The sequence below is a fragment of the Drosophila busckii genome, chromosome X (genome assembly GCF_011750605.1).
Source record: "Drosophila busckii strain San Diego stock center, stock number 13000-0081.31 chromosome X, ASM1175060v1, whole genome shotgun sequence".
In the NCBI taxonomy this organism is placed as follows: Eukaryota; Metazoa; Arthropoda; class Insecta; order Diptera; family Drosophilidae; genus Drosophila; species Drosophila busckii.
Window position 1 is genome coordinate 8089711 of NC_046608.1, and position 17138 is coordinate 8106848.

At 39.9% G+C, this 17138-nt stretch overlaps 2 protein-coding genes across 2 annotated transcripts; one reads left to right on the forward strand and one right to left on the reverse strand.

Annotated features, from left to right (window-relative positions):
- Positions 1-2295: 2295 nt before the first annotated feature.
- LOC108606975 (hexokinase type 2) lies at positions 2296-5293 on the reverse strand. Its single transcript, XM_017997544.2, has one exon. The coding sequence runs from the start codon at positions 4747-4749 to the stop codon at positions 3040-3042; it is 1710 nt and encodes a 569-aa protein (XP_017853033.1). The 5' UTR covers positions 4750-5293; the 3' UTR covers positions 2296-3039.
- Positions 5294-11468: 6175 nt separating this feature from the next.
- LOC108607205 (lysophosphatidylcholine acyltransferase) lies at positions 11469-16337 on the forward strand. Its single transcript, XM_017997870.1, has 8 exons — positions 11469-11823; positions 13275-13420; positions 13482-13967; positions 14028-14165; positions 14225-14501; positions 14569-14670; positions 14728-14869; positions 14939-16337. Exons 1-8 carry the CDS (start codon positions 11572-11574, stop codon positions 15037-15039), a joined length of 1644 nt encoding a protein of 547 aa, XP_017853359.1. The 5' UTR covers positions 11469-11571; the 3' UTR covers positions 15040-16337.
- The last annotated feature ends 801 nt before the right edge of the window (positions 16338-17138 follow it).

Consider the following 17138-nt stretch of genomic DNA (forward strand, 5'->3'; position numbering starts at 1 on the left):
ACCAGATCGAAAAAGTTAATGCAAGTATTGCTGCCTGGAAGTAGTTGCTAATTTTTTTATTCTTGTAGTTGACATCACACTTTGGTAATGCTAATGGTAATTACCACAGCATTAAACTCTGGGTTACAAGTTTTTATCCATTTGTCGAATTCGAATTTGAAATCGTTCATGCGATCATTTGCATTTGAATTTTTATTACGCTGAAACGTGAGCTGAGCTCAGCTCTATTAACGCATGCTATACGTAAGTAAGTACACATTGTTATATATATATATAAAATCCAGAATTTATATACGATATATGCATGTGTGGGGAATTTACATGTGGCTGGCAATTCTAAAAACAACTTTCACGCAACTTGCGAAAGTTCCCCAGCTCAGGGCCCCCCCCAAACGGCCTCGGCTTGTTTTATCTCGTTTCGTTTTAGACTCGCGTGTGTCTGTCTGTCTGTCTGTCTTAATAATGCTAAGAACAAAGAAACAATTTTTCAATAAAGTCAACGCAAACGGCAACAAATCAAACAATAATAAATCAATAAAGGCAAAACGCTGTCCTCAAGTCTCGAGAGCATGTGATGAGCTGCCTTCTCGCTCTGCACGAGCTGCAATTGTCTGCCCAAGCGCTATTACTTACACTAGCTATCGTACAGATAGATATAGATACATATAAGTATGTCTCTGTATATATGTATATGATATATTAGTCTAGCTTGAAATGGGCGCTGCAATTCAAATGCGTCAAACGGAACGAAACGAATTGAATCATTTTCAATTTAATTGGGCCAGAACTGAGTACACACCGCAAAGCTTCGACCAACAATAGCTTGAAGGCTTATATTACGTCTTTGCTAGAAATATTCTATTGTCCATATATATATATATATATATATAGAGAGAGAGACATATGGTGTTCAATTTGCAGTAATATAATAGATCAAAGAGGCGCCTCATTGCTGTTGCTGTTATTATCATTCGCATTCAATTCTGCAATTGGCTCGAATCTGTGAACAGCCAGTTAATTCAAGTGCAAAATAATTCAGCCAGGCCATCCAAGTTATATCTGCTGTAAAATAGAAATTTAAATAAGAAAATTCATTCAATATGGCTTTTTCGTTTTCATCGTTTTTATTCAAGTTTGTTTTGCTTGCTTGCTCGTATAGTTTGCTCTTTGCTCTGCTTATTCGGCAGGCAGCCCGAAATTCATCTGTAGAGTAGTAGTACTTAGAGTTTCCTTGAGGCTGAGTGTACTAGGTATAGTTAGTGTTAGTGTTGTGGGTATTTCTCATCTGCTTAACAATTAACATTCAGCTTTGATTGCGTTCTTTCTGGGTGATCAGTGGATCTCGAGATCGCGCACTGTCTGTCGATTGTTATCGATAACTAGTTTAACATACGTTTTAACATACGTTTTAACATAAGGTATAAGTTATATTATCTTACAGTTTATTTTGAAATATATAGAAACACTTTTTGCTCAGCTTAAAGTTGTAATGATCTCAACAGTTGCTTTGGTTGCCTTTTTCGCTTGGCTAATTCTCTTTGCTATTAAAAATATTTGACAAAAAAATTGATTATATTCTTAATTTTTTCTTTGTTTTTTGTTTTTCACTTTTGATATTTAAAATGTTTATTTTTGTAACTTTCTCGCCTGCGCGCAGTTGCCCTGCAAATGCGTCTTAAGCCTATGAAAAAAAAAATCAAAATTACTGAAAATAAAAATAAAATAAAATTACGCTTGCAGCTAACTGGGAGCGAAATAGTTATGTGGAATTTGTTTACACATTGTTTATTAAGTAATTTTGTCTCGTATAGTCGTTTATTTTTCTGGGAGGGGGGAGCTTCGATTTTCAGCTTGAATAACATTTACAAACTACATAATATAACTAAGCACTAATCTAAGCATGTGCATTATGCATATTACATATTTATATATATAGTAGTTAAACAATATAAAATAATTGTTTAGCTGCTTAAACGTTAATAACAAAAATTAAAAAAAAAAAAAAAATAGTATAGTGGAAAAAAAAAAGTTGAGAATTGCAATACATTATTACAATATTGATTAATATGTATATAATATATATATATATGTATATACTATATATAAACAATTACAATTTCAAAAGACACAAGCGCTGCTCTGTGCTCTCTTCATGTTTGTTTTTTATTATAAATATTATAAGTTTTTTTAATTTTTCGTATATTTTGCTCTTTTCTGCTTTTTAATTTTATAATATATTTATTTATTTAAGTTTAAGTTGCTTGTTATAGTATTTAAATATATAATATATGTGTGTGTTTGTTTGTTTTTTGTTTTCTTCATTAACATTTGCGATTTGCTAGCTTAATTTTGTGTCTTCTTGTCTTGTTGTCCTGGCTAAGGATATGACGTTGCTTGTAGCATATCATATAATATAACTACGAGGGGCAGGGGGCAATTACCAATCTTAAGGTTTCATAACAAATACAATTTGCATATATGTTATAACAGTTTTGAATTCATCAATTAATTTATGTATTTGTATAAATAATTTATAATTTATTTAGCGCCAGCTCAACCCTATATACACCTGCCATACATATATGCAAGTGTTATTATATATACACACACATATATGTGTAGCTTCTATATGTGTAGAATAGTTGAGAATCTGCGCTTAAGCCGTAACATGCAAACAAATACAATGCAATTAAAACTAAAGAAAAATGTAATAATTATTAAACAATTGCCGTCTAATTTGTTGTTGTTTGCCTAATTTTTTTAAAGCAGCGCTCTCTGGGCTGGGACTGACTGCGACTGCGACTGCGGCAGAGCCTGTGACTGAGGCTGACGCGGAGGCGGAGGCAGATGCGGAGGCGGAGGCGGAGGCGGGATGTGTGCGGGATGGGGGGTGTGGCAAAGTGAACTAACTCAATTATTTGCTTAGCATTAGCAACTGCGACGCCTAATCCAAAACCGTTGACCGTTTAGCGATAAACGATAAACGGCTTAACGATAACAATGACGTTCTGCCAATCGATCGATGCCAATCAATCAGCTTTACTTGCTGTTGAGTATATCCTCGCGACAGGCGACAGCCGCCACCAGCGCCGCACCACGGCCGGAGCCGTCCTCGGAGAGCATCAGATCGAATTGAATGCCGGGCTTGATCAGCTGCGTGATCTTCTCTACCATCAGGTTGTGGAACTTGGGATGGAAACGATAGACGCTGCCATCGACGCCGACCGTCACATACGGCTCGTCCATCTTGTTGATCAGCGTGGCAATGCCGGCGGAGACCAGATGGGCGGCACGCTTCGAGACGCACTCACAGATGTAGCGCACATTGGCGCAGTCGCCGTCGGTGGCATTGGAGAGGCCCAGCTCCTCCAGCACCAGGCGGCAGTTGGTGAAGTTGCCCGGCTCGTCGGCCTCGATCTCGCTCACGTACTTGGTGAAGAAGAGGCCGCGCGTGAAGAGCACCTCGGAGCCCTGGCCGTTGAAGAGGATGCCGTTGTTGGTCATCTTGGCGAGCACCAGGCGCACTAGCTCGCCCATGTACATGCCCGAGATCATTTTCTCGAACGTCTGCTTGCCGGGATTGATGCTGTGGCTATCGATGTCCTTGTCGAATTCGGTGCGCACAAAGTCGAGCGCGCCATTGTCGCCAAATGCGCCCCACTCGGTGTTGATGAGCACATGGGGCTTGGTATTGCCGGGCGCATCGAACATCTCCGCCTCCTCCACCTTCTCGACATAGCAGGCATTGGAGCCCGTGCCGACAATGAGGCCGATCTTGCAGTTGTGATTCTTCCAGGCGCAGCTCATCAGCGTGCCCGTCGTGTCGTTCAATATGGCACAGACATCGATCTGGACATCGCCGCGGCGTGCAATGGCATCCTTGAGCAGCTGCACCACATCCTCGTTGACGACGCCGGCACAGTCGAAGCCCTTGGTCCAGGTCTCGAGCAGGCCCTTGGTGAGGCCCAGCTGGCGCAGCGGGAACGAGAAGGTGAAGCCCAGCGGCAGCCGCTCCTCGTACACATGATGCTCGGCCATGAAGTTGGACAAGCACTCGGCAATGTGATCGAACAGCTGCTGACCTGACCCGATCATAATGTGCTGTGGTATCGCATAGATGCGGGACTCCATTTGGAAATCGTTGTTCTCCTGCAGATGGATGAGCAGCACACGGAAATTGGTGCCGCCCAGATCGAGGGCGAGGAACTTGCCGCGCTCATTGCCATTGGGCAGATCCTGTACGTAGGTAACAAAGCATTTCACATTCGCCTTCGGGTGCGTCTCCTTGGCCAGACCACGACGCAGCTCATGCAATATGCGATAGCAGAGCTCCTGCACCTGTTCGTCCGTGAGCAACAGCTGCTGACATAACTCGTACACCATTTTCTTTTTATCCGCTGCACTCGCGCTGCCAATGTTGCCGTTGCTGCCTGCTGTTGTTTGTATTTGATTTGCATTTGCATTTGCGCTGATCGCAGTCGCTGCCGCTGCAGTCGTCGCAGCAGCAGTCGCAGTCGCTGCTGCATTTGTCGTTTTACTCGTCACATTGCGGCCGCTGCCGTTCTCAGCTGTTGTTATTGTTGATGATGATAATGTTGCTGCTGCCGCCGATCCCACTCTCACATTGTCCGTCTCGTCGCTGCCACTGCCACCACCAATGTGGCCATTGAGTTTTGTGGCTAGTCCGTTACTATTTATAGACACGCTGCGCATTGCGCCGTTCAGCTGCTGCTCTTGATGTTGCTCCATGCTTTTTGCTTTGCTTTGCTTTGCTTTTATTCCCTCTTCCTATGCTATGTGCTATGCTATTTCTTCTGTTTTGTTTTTGTTTTTGCGATATTTGCTTTGCACCCAAAGAATCTTGCACACTTCTCTCAAAAGCCGCCGTAGTCACACGCACTGTTCACACCAGACAAAAAAAAAAGTACTTTATTTTTATTTGGATTTCCCTTTTTACAACTATGTTATTTATTGTGCGCAGTGTATTTTGTATGTCGCGCGTTTTAGACGACTCGCTTTGTAACTTTTGCACGCGTTTATTGTCGCTAACAGAAAAAAAAATAGCGTTCACACTTGCCTTTGCCTTTGTTTTTTTTTTTTAATTTCTTTGCAACTATATATTTTGTTTCTGTTTGTTTTTCGTTTTGAAATACGCTTTAGTTTGTGTGTTCTGTTGTGCTTCCGAATCGCTAAATATTCTTTTTCTTTAGTTATGTATTTGCTTTATCTCGTCGACCGCTTTTATTTTTGTCCGCTGCACGCGTCTACTGCTGTGAAACGTTTGTTACGGAATTATTCTCAGTTTGGAGCTCGCCAGTTTGCTTTGCCATGCCAGCGCTCGCTGCCGCAGCCGCTGCCGCCGTCGACGTCGTTTCCATACACACATTCGCCTGTGTGTGTGCGCTGTTATACGCTGCTGCTGCCGCTGTCGTGTACTTTGAAGGAACCTTGAAGGTCAAAATTGACAATACATATTGGAGGGCGGTAGTTTCAGCTTAGTCTGTGCTTTGGAGAAAAAAAAGGCACATGCATACAGACAAAATCGAGCGCCAGCCGCACAGCACATTCAGAGGGAGAGAGAGAGAGAGAGAGAGCGCGCGCGCGAGAGCGTAACTTTGCAAGAGCGAATGTGTTCCCCCTTATGAATGACTCTACTCTCTGTCTCGCAATACACAGGTAATATATGTATGTATACACACATACATACATATGTGTATATAAGTAGACTTTTTGTCGTCGTCAGCTAAAAAAAAATGTATACAGTACAAAGATCTGCTGATAATAAAACTCTAAATTTTGAGAGTGCAGCTGATTCATGCAGACATGCATTTGTATGCGTACATAAATAAATGCATATGTGTAATTTAAAGCCTCAATGTAGTGCATTCAAATGTCGCTGAACTTTGAACGCTTATTGAAGTTTTCTCTAGTTTTGTTTGGCAGTTGGCTGCCGGTGTATAACAGTTTGCTCTCAGCTCGCAAGTTTGCAGTCTAACCAACCTAAGAGAGAGAGAGAAATCGAGAGAGCGTGTAATGGAATTTTTAATACTGCGAGTGGGGCTCGTCTCGTTCATGTAAGCACAAATACACATGCATTTTAATGAATCACATATGTGTGTATGTATGTGCATGTCGACGTGCGTGGCAAGCCATCGCCTGGAGATTCTGCAATTGTATGTGCAACATTAGCAGCTCCACTAAATTTCAACATTTTGGTAATTATTAATGCAGTTTGATTTTAGAATAGAGATATTATTATACTCTCTATAAAGTATTGCACTTATTTAATTTAAAATGCATTTTCACTTCATAAGTGTGTGTGCCAAAGGGCTCGTCTGACTTTGTTTTCGTTTAAATGTGGCGCACTGCTCTTGCTAATAATTGCATCAGTCACCCATACAGACAAATGAGCAGACGTGCAGGAGTGCATGAATATGCAAAGTATGAAGTCCAGCACATATACATATACATACACTTGCATATATGTGTGCGTATGGTGCGTAGTGAATATAAAAACGAAGATGACGTTGCATCGAGCATCGAGAACACGTGACACGTGACGTTACGTTGAATATTGAATGGAGGCACATCAGGTGGCTTATCTTATGTAATCTGCGCCGTTATCTATCAATTGCAGTTGCTAGTTAATTTGATTTGCTTGAAATATTTAAACAGTTAGTTATAGATACGAGTGTTGTGCAGTTTATCTTTGTGCTGTAATGTTTATTGTTACTAAAACAATGTGCAATCGTATGAATGTGCGTATGTAATTAGTCAATAAACATTTTGAATTTTTGCATGGATTTTGTGCCTGTTGTTGATCTTTTATGGCTTTATCCATGTTGTGTGGGTGGGTTAGAGCTCATCCTTTAGAGCTTCAGGATCGCATACTCAGCTGTGGCATTGTTTGTTTTCCTAGGCGAACATCTTAGCGATCCTTTGACGAATATGCAGCACTTGCCTTTCAACCAGAAGCGACAGCCACCACCGCCGAATACGCCAGCTGGTCGCTGCTCCGTTAGTTGCGAACCGGCGCAGATCAGGAGTATGATTAATATCAAACGTAATACGTTCATCTTGGAGAAGAGCTACTTTACGACTGACAACGGCTGAATACTATTGATTGAGCCAAGAAAATGCGAAATCCGATGTTACCAGCTCTCACATACATTTACTCGAACCTACTCACCTACATACATGCTCGGACCTGCGACCATGGAGATGCGTCAGAGTCGAACTGCAACTGGTTGTTATTTTTGGAATCAAGAACAACATAGAACAATACATGGCTATTAAGTGTGTTAATTTCTTTGCTCTGTTACATTGTTTTAGACAGCTTGCGCATATCTTGCCAGATTTGCAATGGCAAAGGGTATAATGAAGCGCGTTATTTGGAAATCTTTCAAAAAGAAAACAAAAGCATTTATACAATTTTGCTCACTTAATTAGAGACATCAGCTAAAATAATAATATACTCAAGGCTGTGGCAAATCAGCGTCATATTTATTTTTAATCAAGTGCCATTTATTAACTTACCTACCACAAGACAGCTAGAGATATATACAAATAAAATATAAACACATTACGTATTACATACACTTGCATACATGTGTGCGTATGGTGCGTAGTGAATATAAAAACGAAGATGACGTTGCATCGAGCATCGAGAACACGTGACACGTGACGTTACGTTGAATATTGAATGGAGGCACATCAGTTGGCTTATCTTATGTAAGCTGTGCCGTTATCTATCAATTGCAGTTGCTAGTTAATTTGATTTGCTTGAAATATTTAAACAGTTAGTTATAGATACGAGTGTTGTGCAGTTTATCTTTGTGCTGTAATGTTTATTGTTACTAAAACAATGTGCAATCATATGTATGTGCGTATGTAATGAGTCAATAAACATTTTGAATGTTTGCATGGATTTTGTGCCTGTTGTTGTTGATCTTTTATGGCTTTATCCATGTTGTGTGGGTGGGTTAGAGCTTCAGGATCGCCTACTCAGCTGTGGCATTGTTTGTTTTCCTAGGCGGACATCTTGGCGATCCATTGACGAATATGCAGCACTTGCCATTCGACCTCAAGCGACAGCCACCACCGCCGAATACGCCAGCTGGTCGCTGCTCCGTTAGTTGCGAGCCGGCGCAGATCAGGAGTATGATTAATATCAAACGCAACATTTGATGAGGTACGTTCATCTTGGAGAAGAGCTACTTTACGACTGACAACGACTCACTACTATTGATCGAGTCAAGAATGTGGAGAAATCGGATGTTACCAGCTCTCACATACATACATACATTTACAAATGTGCTCGGACCTGCGCCTTGACTAGGAATTACACATGGAGATGAGTCAGAGTCGAACTGCAATTGGTTGTTATTTTTGGATTCAACAACAACATAACTGGCAATCAACGGCGGGCTTAGAACCATATATGGCTATTAAGTTTGTTAATTTCTTTGCTCTGTTACATTGTTTTAGACAGCTTGCGCATACCTTGCCAGATTTGCAATGGCAAAGGGTATAATGAAGCGCGTCCAGTCGTGCTCAAAATCAAAATCAAACGCTTAACCTTATTTGGAAATCATTCAAAAAGAAAACAAAAGCATTTATACAATTTTGCTCACTTAATTAGAGACATCAGCTGAAATAATAATATACTCAAGGCTGTAGCAAATCAGCGTCATATTTATTTTTAATCAAATGCCATTTATTAACTTACCTACCACAAGACTAAGATTTGTATTTAAATTTATTAAATTATGCCACGGCACTATTCTTGCGAGTCGGAGTGGGCTTGGTTGGCTTGACTTGAGCCAAATTAATTATTATTGTTTTATAAAGATCGCAACGTGTTGCGAAAAATTCTACTATATAAATGTAAAATTTATTTCTGTATAATTTGAAAGCTCTGCTGATACGCCGTACAAAATATATTTATCTTGAAAACTATGTATAAATACATAAGCAACTAAGGCATATACATATGTACATACATATGTATGTACATAGTTTTCTTATCTGTTCGACGGAAATTGACTTTTAGTATAAAGCAAATTCGGGAAGCAATAGAGAACGATCAACGTAGGCGTTTGGGGCAGTGGCAGGGAGTAGGGGGCACTTATGACTAAGTAGGCGATAAGCTTGTAAACATTCAAAGATTGCATTGCGTTTTACTTTTACTTTAGCTACCTATCGCATATTGTTGTCATACTATGTGCAACCTGTCAGTGCAATTAATTGCAATACACATACATACATATATATAATTATCGCTAAGGCATTACTTAAATGAAATTTTAAATGTAACTGCCAGCTGTAGTTAGAAACAAATGGAAAAAAAGTCACGCCATGGCTTTGAACTGAGTTAACCCAAGACAAAATAAAAGCTGCCCGTGCTTTTGTGAATCACTTAATAACCAAAATTAGAGTTGCATATTTATAATTTAGTGTCAAGATTTTGCATGCCTATATATACATACATACATACATACATATATATTTATATATAAGATATATGTAAATGCTTACAGCACACAACACTTCAACCTCAACTGCTGTCAATTGTTGTTGTTCGTTTGGATGCCAGTTTTGGGGGCTCGCCCCGTTGTACATATGTATGTATTTACGTATACTATATATGTACGTGTGTAAGCTTGTTTGTATGTGTTTGTCCGTTGCTTTTGCGCTTGCTCATCATGGGGACTCTGTGTACATACAGAACAATCGATTTTTTTTTTATCGTACACTCTCTCTCGCACACACACATTACAAGTTTTAGCTTCTGTGTGTGTGTGGGGGGGGGCACGCGCTTTGACTGCTGTGACGTCAATGATGATGACGTCGACAGCGTCGCGTTTTGTGAAACTCGCCCAATGTAACACTGTCCAGGGTTCAATGCAAAGCGCCGCTATAGAATGATAGCTACATATACATACATATGTATGTTTTTGTCTATTTTTATTTGTTTTGCTTTTATTTTTACTGCTTCTTAAAGCAGTCCAAAGGCCTTCGATGCCAGCACTGAAGCCATTAATTATAACATTTAAATGCTGATTTTAATTTTTGGCAACTTTCAAAAATTTCACGTGACGTTGCCGCAAGCTACGCCCACACGCACACAGTCACGGAAACAAGAACATATGTATGTACATAGCCATATACACACATATATATACATAATATATTTAGAAAAAAAACTTGAATGCATCCGCCCCCCCCTTCTCTTGGCTATATAACCACTTGTCAATCAAGCTTACGTAAAAAAGAGGCGTGTTGCTGAAAGTGCATCATATATATGTATGAGTGCATGTCTGTGTGTGTGTAAGCGGAATTGCAAACAAGTTGCCGGACACTGGGCTAATTTCAATGTCTTTGTTAGCCATCCGGATTGCATCAGCTTGCTTTTTAAACTTCGGCAAGGTCAAATGCACGCACGCCTTGTATAACAGTATAACAGTCTCAGTCGCACGCGTCTACTCAACAACACCATCAACCCAACCACCCACTCACTCAATCACGCACACATCGAAATTATGGCCACAAAGAGTTTACTGCATTGAACAAAATATATACTATATGTACTAAAACAAGAAAAAATGAATAACTCGTTTCTCTATCAATGTGTATTCAAGTATCTCTCTTTCTATATGCATATGTACCCACATATGTACATATATGCATGGATGGATGTGTATATGTTAACTGAACTGGTTGGTTCACATTTTTTTTAAACAGCAGACAGCACACTTAAAACAGAGCGTGTATGAATGTGTGTCAAGCATGGACTAGCCATATAGTAACCTGAGTATGTCGGAAGCTACGATTGCCTTGGAATTATTTGAAGGCACTTGTGCGCCCAAGGGCCCCACACCGCGGACAGGGTCGTGAACTGCCGCCACTATATGTGATAAGAGTCTGGATGACACAAGATCACGTGACTATTAACAATTTGATACGCCATGGTCGTTGATGAGCGTTGCTAGACTAAAATTTAAATATTACATACATAAAATGTATCTGTGCACGAAATATATTCAAAATGTTCGCGCTTACCATAAGTGCTGCCAGACTGTTGCATATCCTAATTACGCAGCACTGGCAATTCCATCCGATAGCACGAGGCCGATAAGCGCATAATCTAGATGTTGAATAAATTCATTAATTCAGATAGTTTCAATGTACTTAATAAATTTAAATTTATATTATATACACATGCTGAAATAAATTCAAGTGTTAAACATGGTCTTCTTTAAGGGAAGCCTAATGATTGCTCATAATAAGATACTGATTAATATAAAATTACGCTTATTTAGGTGTTGAATAGAATAGTTTCCCATAAATTTGCTATAAATTGTCACGTTTTCATATAATATAAACCTATCGAAAACAATCGATAGTGAAGGGTCAGATGGTCGATGGTGCCATCGATAGTTTGCCAGCTCTAATGCGTAAATCGCGATTGTGTTTTCGTTTTTCGTTTTGCGCCACACGGTTGAGATATTGGTCCACGCGAAATAAAGTATTTGAAGAAATAATACAAGTGATATTATTAGTGTGGGGGCAATGACAACATCGACAATTAAGAGGCGTCGATCACCGCATGATGTGCGTGAGCCGACTGATGGTAACGACATAGACAATGAGACTGATACGGACAACAATAGCAGCTCCGTATTGGAAAATGATAATGTCGTCATTCCGAACAATTTAACCAAACGCGACTCCGAGGAGGACGCATGGGCTTCTAAGGGCTATAGCTACATAAATCCGTTTGTGCATCGCATCGATATTGACAGTCACATTGAGGTGGCCAAGGTGAGCTTTCAATTTCCTGTTGTTAATACGTACGTACGCACACATACATACGCTGCTTTCATTCATGCAAAGTGGGTTTTGTGGAATACATCTGCGGGAATGTACAGAAAGTCTTATGGAAAAAACAGATGATGAGTAAACATACATATGTGTATGTGTGTGTCTGTGTGGGTGTGCATGTGTTTATAATATTAAAAGAATGTATTATATTACGCACAGACATTTCAAGAGCAATGCACCCACACGCATACGCATAACAGATACATATGTGCGTATGTATGAGCATTGCACTTGACCAAGTGAACTCGGCAGATTACAGATACATACATAAATGTGTTTTGTATTTTAAAGTCCCTTATTCGTTATTCATTCATGTGCCCCCTCTCTTTGCGTTGCCATTTAATCTGCCGTCTCTCTGTCAACGTCAGCTTGCTTAAAAGCAAAGAAAACAAAAGAGGGGCAAGCAAAAATCATACGATTTTCTTTCTAATGTTGGTTTTCTTGTTGTTGCTGCTGCTGCTTTCATTGCCGGTTCTTTGGCACGTTTTCTTTTCATGTATTTGTTGCCCAAGTGGTCTACACAGTGCTGATAAAAATTTAGCATACATTAGCTCTTTGATTTGCCTTTATTTTATATTGAATCAGCGAGTGCAGCGCAAATAATCAATTCTGCTCCACCCCGCCGCAGTCATCCATTGTTAAAATCTTTTGTTTATTTATACACATACATATGTGAGAGTGTGAGTTGTGGGAAAAGTATGATGCGATGCGCTGCGCAGCGCTGCGGTTAGATTCGATTCAGCGATTTGTTATAGTATTAATATATGGGCATATTTATAGTTTTAAACAATTTCTTATATGCATGTACGTAACATTTACAGCTCATCTGCGAGCTGAAACTAGTTTCAATTCACACTTAGCCTTGGGTCTAAATCAAAGTCAAGGCATTCGGATTAAATTAATCACTGATCACATTCACATATAGAATATATTAGCTTTAATGCTAAAAATACAACATTTTGACGTTGAAGGGGCCACTATGGGGTTAACAATTGCAAATTGATAAAAAAAAAAAACAAGAGTGAACAAAGTTCGCTTAATCTCTTTTTTTGTTAAACCAAAAACCAACACGTCAGTTGCTAACCTTAACCATATTTTGGAATTCAAAATTTGTTTTCAATTTAAAATACAAAATGCCGCAGCAATCAAAATTGTCAATGGCGACAATCAAAATGCGTTGAGTAATTGATTTGATTGCTTACTCAAATCTTTGTCGTATTATTGTTTATTTGTTTATTTCATTAGATTACAAACACGCCACATCGCAGCAAAGTTGTGCAATTTCAAAGTTCAACTGTGACGTAGCTCGTTGCCTGCCTGCCTGCCAGCCGGCGTATAAACAATTTCTAATTATTTATTGTTGTTGTTGTTGTTTGTTGTATTCATTTCAGATCTATGTGCTGAGTGTGCTCCTCTTGCCCATACGCGTAGTGGGATGTGTGCTGTCGCTGCTCTCGGCCTGGATGTTTGCCTGCATTGGTCTCTATGGCATGACGCTGGATGATCTGAAGGAGAAGCCGCTAAAGGGCTGGCGCAGGTAAGTCCCATCCAAAAGAGGTCGGTCAACTGCATTTAATAACATTTGCTATTATTCGCAGACATGTGCAATATTTATGCGCCCGTGCCATGCGCGCGGTTTACACAGCGGGCTCGTTTCATTATCTAAGCACGAAGGGCACTCCGGCTACAGCTAAGGATGCGCCCATTTTGGTGGTGGCACCGCATTCCTCCTATGTGGATTCCATACTGGTTGTATCTGGACACCCGCCCTCGATTGTGGCCAAGCGTGAAACTGCGGACATTCCATTGCTGGGACGCATCATCAATTATGCGCAGCCCATCTATGTGCAGCGCGAGGATCCAAATTCGAGGCAGAATACCATACGCGATATTGTGGACCGTGCACGTTCCAAGGATGATTGGCCACAGGTGGTCATTTTTGCCGAGGGCACATGCACAAATCGCACTGCGCTCATCAAGTTCAAGCCCGGCGCCTTCTATCCGGGCGTACCTGTGCAGCCAGTATTGCTCCGATATCCCAACAAATTTGACACCTTCACTTGGACATGGGATGGGCCAGGCGTGTAAGTAATCTCACTTCACACTCATTCTTGCTCTATATTTATTAATTCTTTTTGTTTTAGGCTGCGTCTGCTTTGGCTCACGATGACTCAGTTCTATAATCGCTGCGAAATTGAATACCTGCCCGTCTATAATCCCTCGCCCGCCGAAATAGCCGATGCCAATCTCTATGCCAACAATGTGCGCCAAGTCATGGCCAAGTAAGTCCAAATACGCTGTCAGCTATATCTATATCTGCTATATATTTGACTTTCCATAGAGCCTTGGGTGTGCCCACCTCGGACTATTCATTTGAGGATGTCATTGTCATGAGTCGTGCACGCGAGATGAAGGTGCCCTTCCCCGGCGACATTGTGGAGATTGAGCATACGCTCGATCACCTTGGCCTGCTCGACTCGAAACGTGACGCTGAGATTTGCGAGAATTATCTCAGGCTAACGAACACAGATAAATTGGATATTATCACATTTGCCGAACTGCTGCAAGCCGATCTCAAGAGTCCCAATCTGCACAAGCTTTTTGCCCTGCTGGATCATGTATGTGTGGATCTTGCACTTGCACTTATGAATTTATAAATTAATAGTATACAACTTTGTCCTGCAGCGTCGTGAGGGTCGTGTCTGCTTGAAAAGCTTTCTGATCTGCTCGCTGTTTTGCAAATATAAAAACGCTGACATATTGACGTTCCTGCGTGCCCTCACCAACGTAAGTCGCTCTCTCGTCTGTCTCTGTAATCTAAAATTATATTTTATTGCATTGCAGGTGTACAGCGAGTCAGATAAGAAGATTACCAGAGAAAGCTTCATCAAATTGCTGCGGCATGCTGGCAGCAAGCTGAACGAGCAGAAGGCGCAAGCGCTCTTCTTTGCCCTGGACACCGCCAATGTGGGCTACGTTTCATTTGGTAAGTTGTGCCTCAGAAATTGCCATGAAGAGCTTCAATTAATTTTCTCGTCGCACCACACACACACAGATATGTTTGCTCAATATACCGAAAAGCAATCCAACTATAAGTTTCTGTATCACAAATCGGAGCATATTCGGAGAACAAAGAGTACCAAGTCGACCAAGTAAACAGCTCTCGAAAAATCTAAATGAGAGACAGAGAGAGAGAGAGAGAGAGCGCGTGTGAGAGAGAGAGAGAGCGCGTGTGAGAGAGAGAGAGAGAGCGTTTGTGGAGGCTGCGTTAAAACCATTTTCAGCTGGCTCTTAACCCAACTTTGAGCAAAGCCAGAGGCAATCTTGCTAACCCGTAGTGTGTACCTTGGAAAGAAATGCAAGAAAACAAAAGTAAAAAGAAGCAACCTATATTTAAGTTTAAAGTTCAATTGTAAATCATCTTTTGTAAAGTTTTATTTATTTATTGTGTATGTATGTATGTATGTGTCTGTTGCCCCAAATGTTGTAACCAATCTATCTATGTAAAGCTTGAAAGCAGCTAAAGCTCAAGCTCTCCTATTTTCTGTTTGTTACTTTAAGTACAATCGCAGAGATTCTAACTGTATGTAAATCGTGTTTTGTATGTGTTTAGCAACGTTATGGACAACAGTTTCGATGTTTGTTCTGTCTGCACATGAATTTAACTTAAGAGCTCACAAGTCATTTCATTATTGTGATTCTAATTATATCTATAATCTATATATGTATAAACAAAATATTGACGTAAATAGCGCATACTTATTTCTGCCAAGTTCTGTTAACGCATATTCCATACATACATACAAGCACACATATGTATATGTGTGTGTTAAGAAATTACCAATTGAATGCCAAAAGAAATTCAATAGTCGACAAACTATTTCAAGTGCACACACATACTCAAAAACATTTCAGTCTTAAAAATGTAACAAATTAATAATATACTCGGATCGGTCGTAGACAGGGCTGCAATTTGAACAACAACAGGCTCGAGTAACCGAAAAAGAAGAATTTTATAAACTATATAACATCTCTTTAGTTCCTTTGTGGAGTGGCATTATTTCTAGGCCATGTGGCATTTGTAACTTATACACCAAAAACAAACCTAAATAGACTTTAGGGCACACTCTAGCCCCCCAAAAAAAAAAGATTTTAACCATCGAACTCTATGCTAGATGTACTTAAGAGAAACCCATATATACTACCTTTTACTCATAATAACAACCAAAAGCAACACACACACACACACCACAATGCACACACACTTACAGTCTATTTTAATGATATATAGTATATAATTGTAAAATAAAATGTTATAAACGGCACTTTTATGCGCTTCGCAATTTGTATACTTATAGAAGAAGAAAAAACAACTTACAAACCTAATTTAGTTTGTAATTGAACCAGAATTTGTTAAAGCGCTGCTTATTTTTTCGAAACAATTACTATATATATATAGTATATATTATATATATATGTGTACATGCATATAAAATATGTTATTTACATATGTACATACTCTGTGTTGTCCTTTGTGTGTGCACAACAGATATTATTAGCTGCTAAGTGAGATCCCCAGGAGCAGTAGCTGACCCATTAGAGAGATACCGTTATGCTCAAATAAATGTGTATGTACCTTTAAAAACAAACAAAATCTATCAATTTATTTACGTGCAATCTATCTGCTTACATAACTCCATATGTACGTCTCCAGAGTCATGATGAAGCAAAACTTTGAACTCGGCAATTTAATATTTTCTTTCATCCACAGCAGCTGCAGCTGTCGGCTTATAATGGACACAAATCTGCTGCAGGGCTTCCCCAACGGGCGACAGGATGACTAAGAAGCTGAAGCTGAACACACATGCCTCGGCTGCGCTCTCCAGCGCCCGCATCTCAATGGAGCAAGCAGCTTTGAGTTGCACGGCCTCTGAAATTGAAAACATGATTGGAAATTTTAGCTAATAATAATTCAATAAAATATTATATAATGTATCCAATTCTATACTTTTATGATTTACTACTGTTAGTTTATTATTTATTTTTATGTAAATAACATGCATTTAATAAATAATTAGCTAAACTAAACAATATTATTGCATTTTGAACTAAACGGTGGCTCACCTTATACGACGAAGGTAAGTAGAGTAAGTATTTTCTCCATTGAAGGCAGCGACTACACTAGCAGTTGGCTTAGTTCTCTTTTGGCAATCACAATCCAATTCGAATCCCAGCTGCTTCAGTCGCCTGTCTAT

What these genes read in the sequence shown, in the direction of transcription:
- LOC108606975 (XM_017997544.2), bottom strand. Translation starts at nt 4,749, where the DNA reads ATGGAGCAACATCAAGAGCAGCAGCTGAACGGCGCAATGCGCAGCGTG.
- LOC108607205 (XM_017997870.1), top strand. Translation starts at nt 11,572, where the DNA reads ATGACAACATCGACAATTAAGAGGCGTCGATCACCGCATGATGTGCGT. An exon ending in GTCACATTGAGGTGGCCAAG is followed by an intron (nt 11,824 to 13,274) that starts GTGAGCTTTCAA and finishes TATTCATTTCAG; the next exon opens with ATCTATGTGCTGAGTGTGCT. An exon ending in GTGCGCCAAGTCATGGCCAA is followed by an intron (nt 14,166 to 14,224) that starts GTAAGTCCAAAT and finishes GACTTTCCATAG; the next exon opens with AGCCTTGGGTGTGCCCACCT.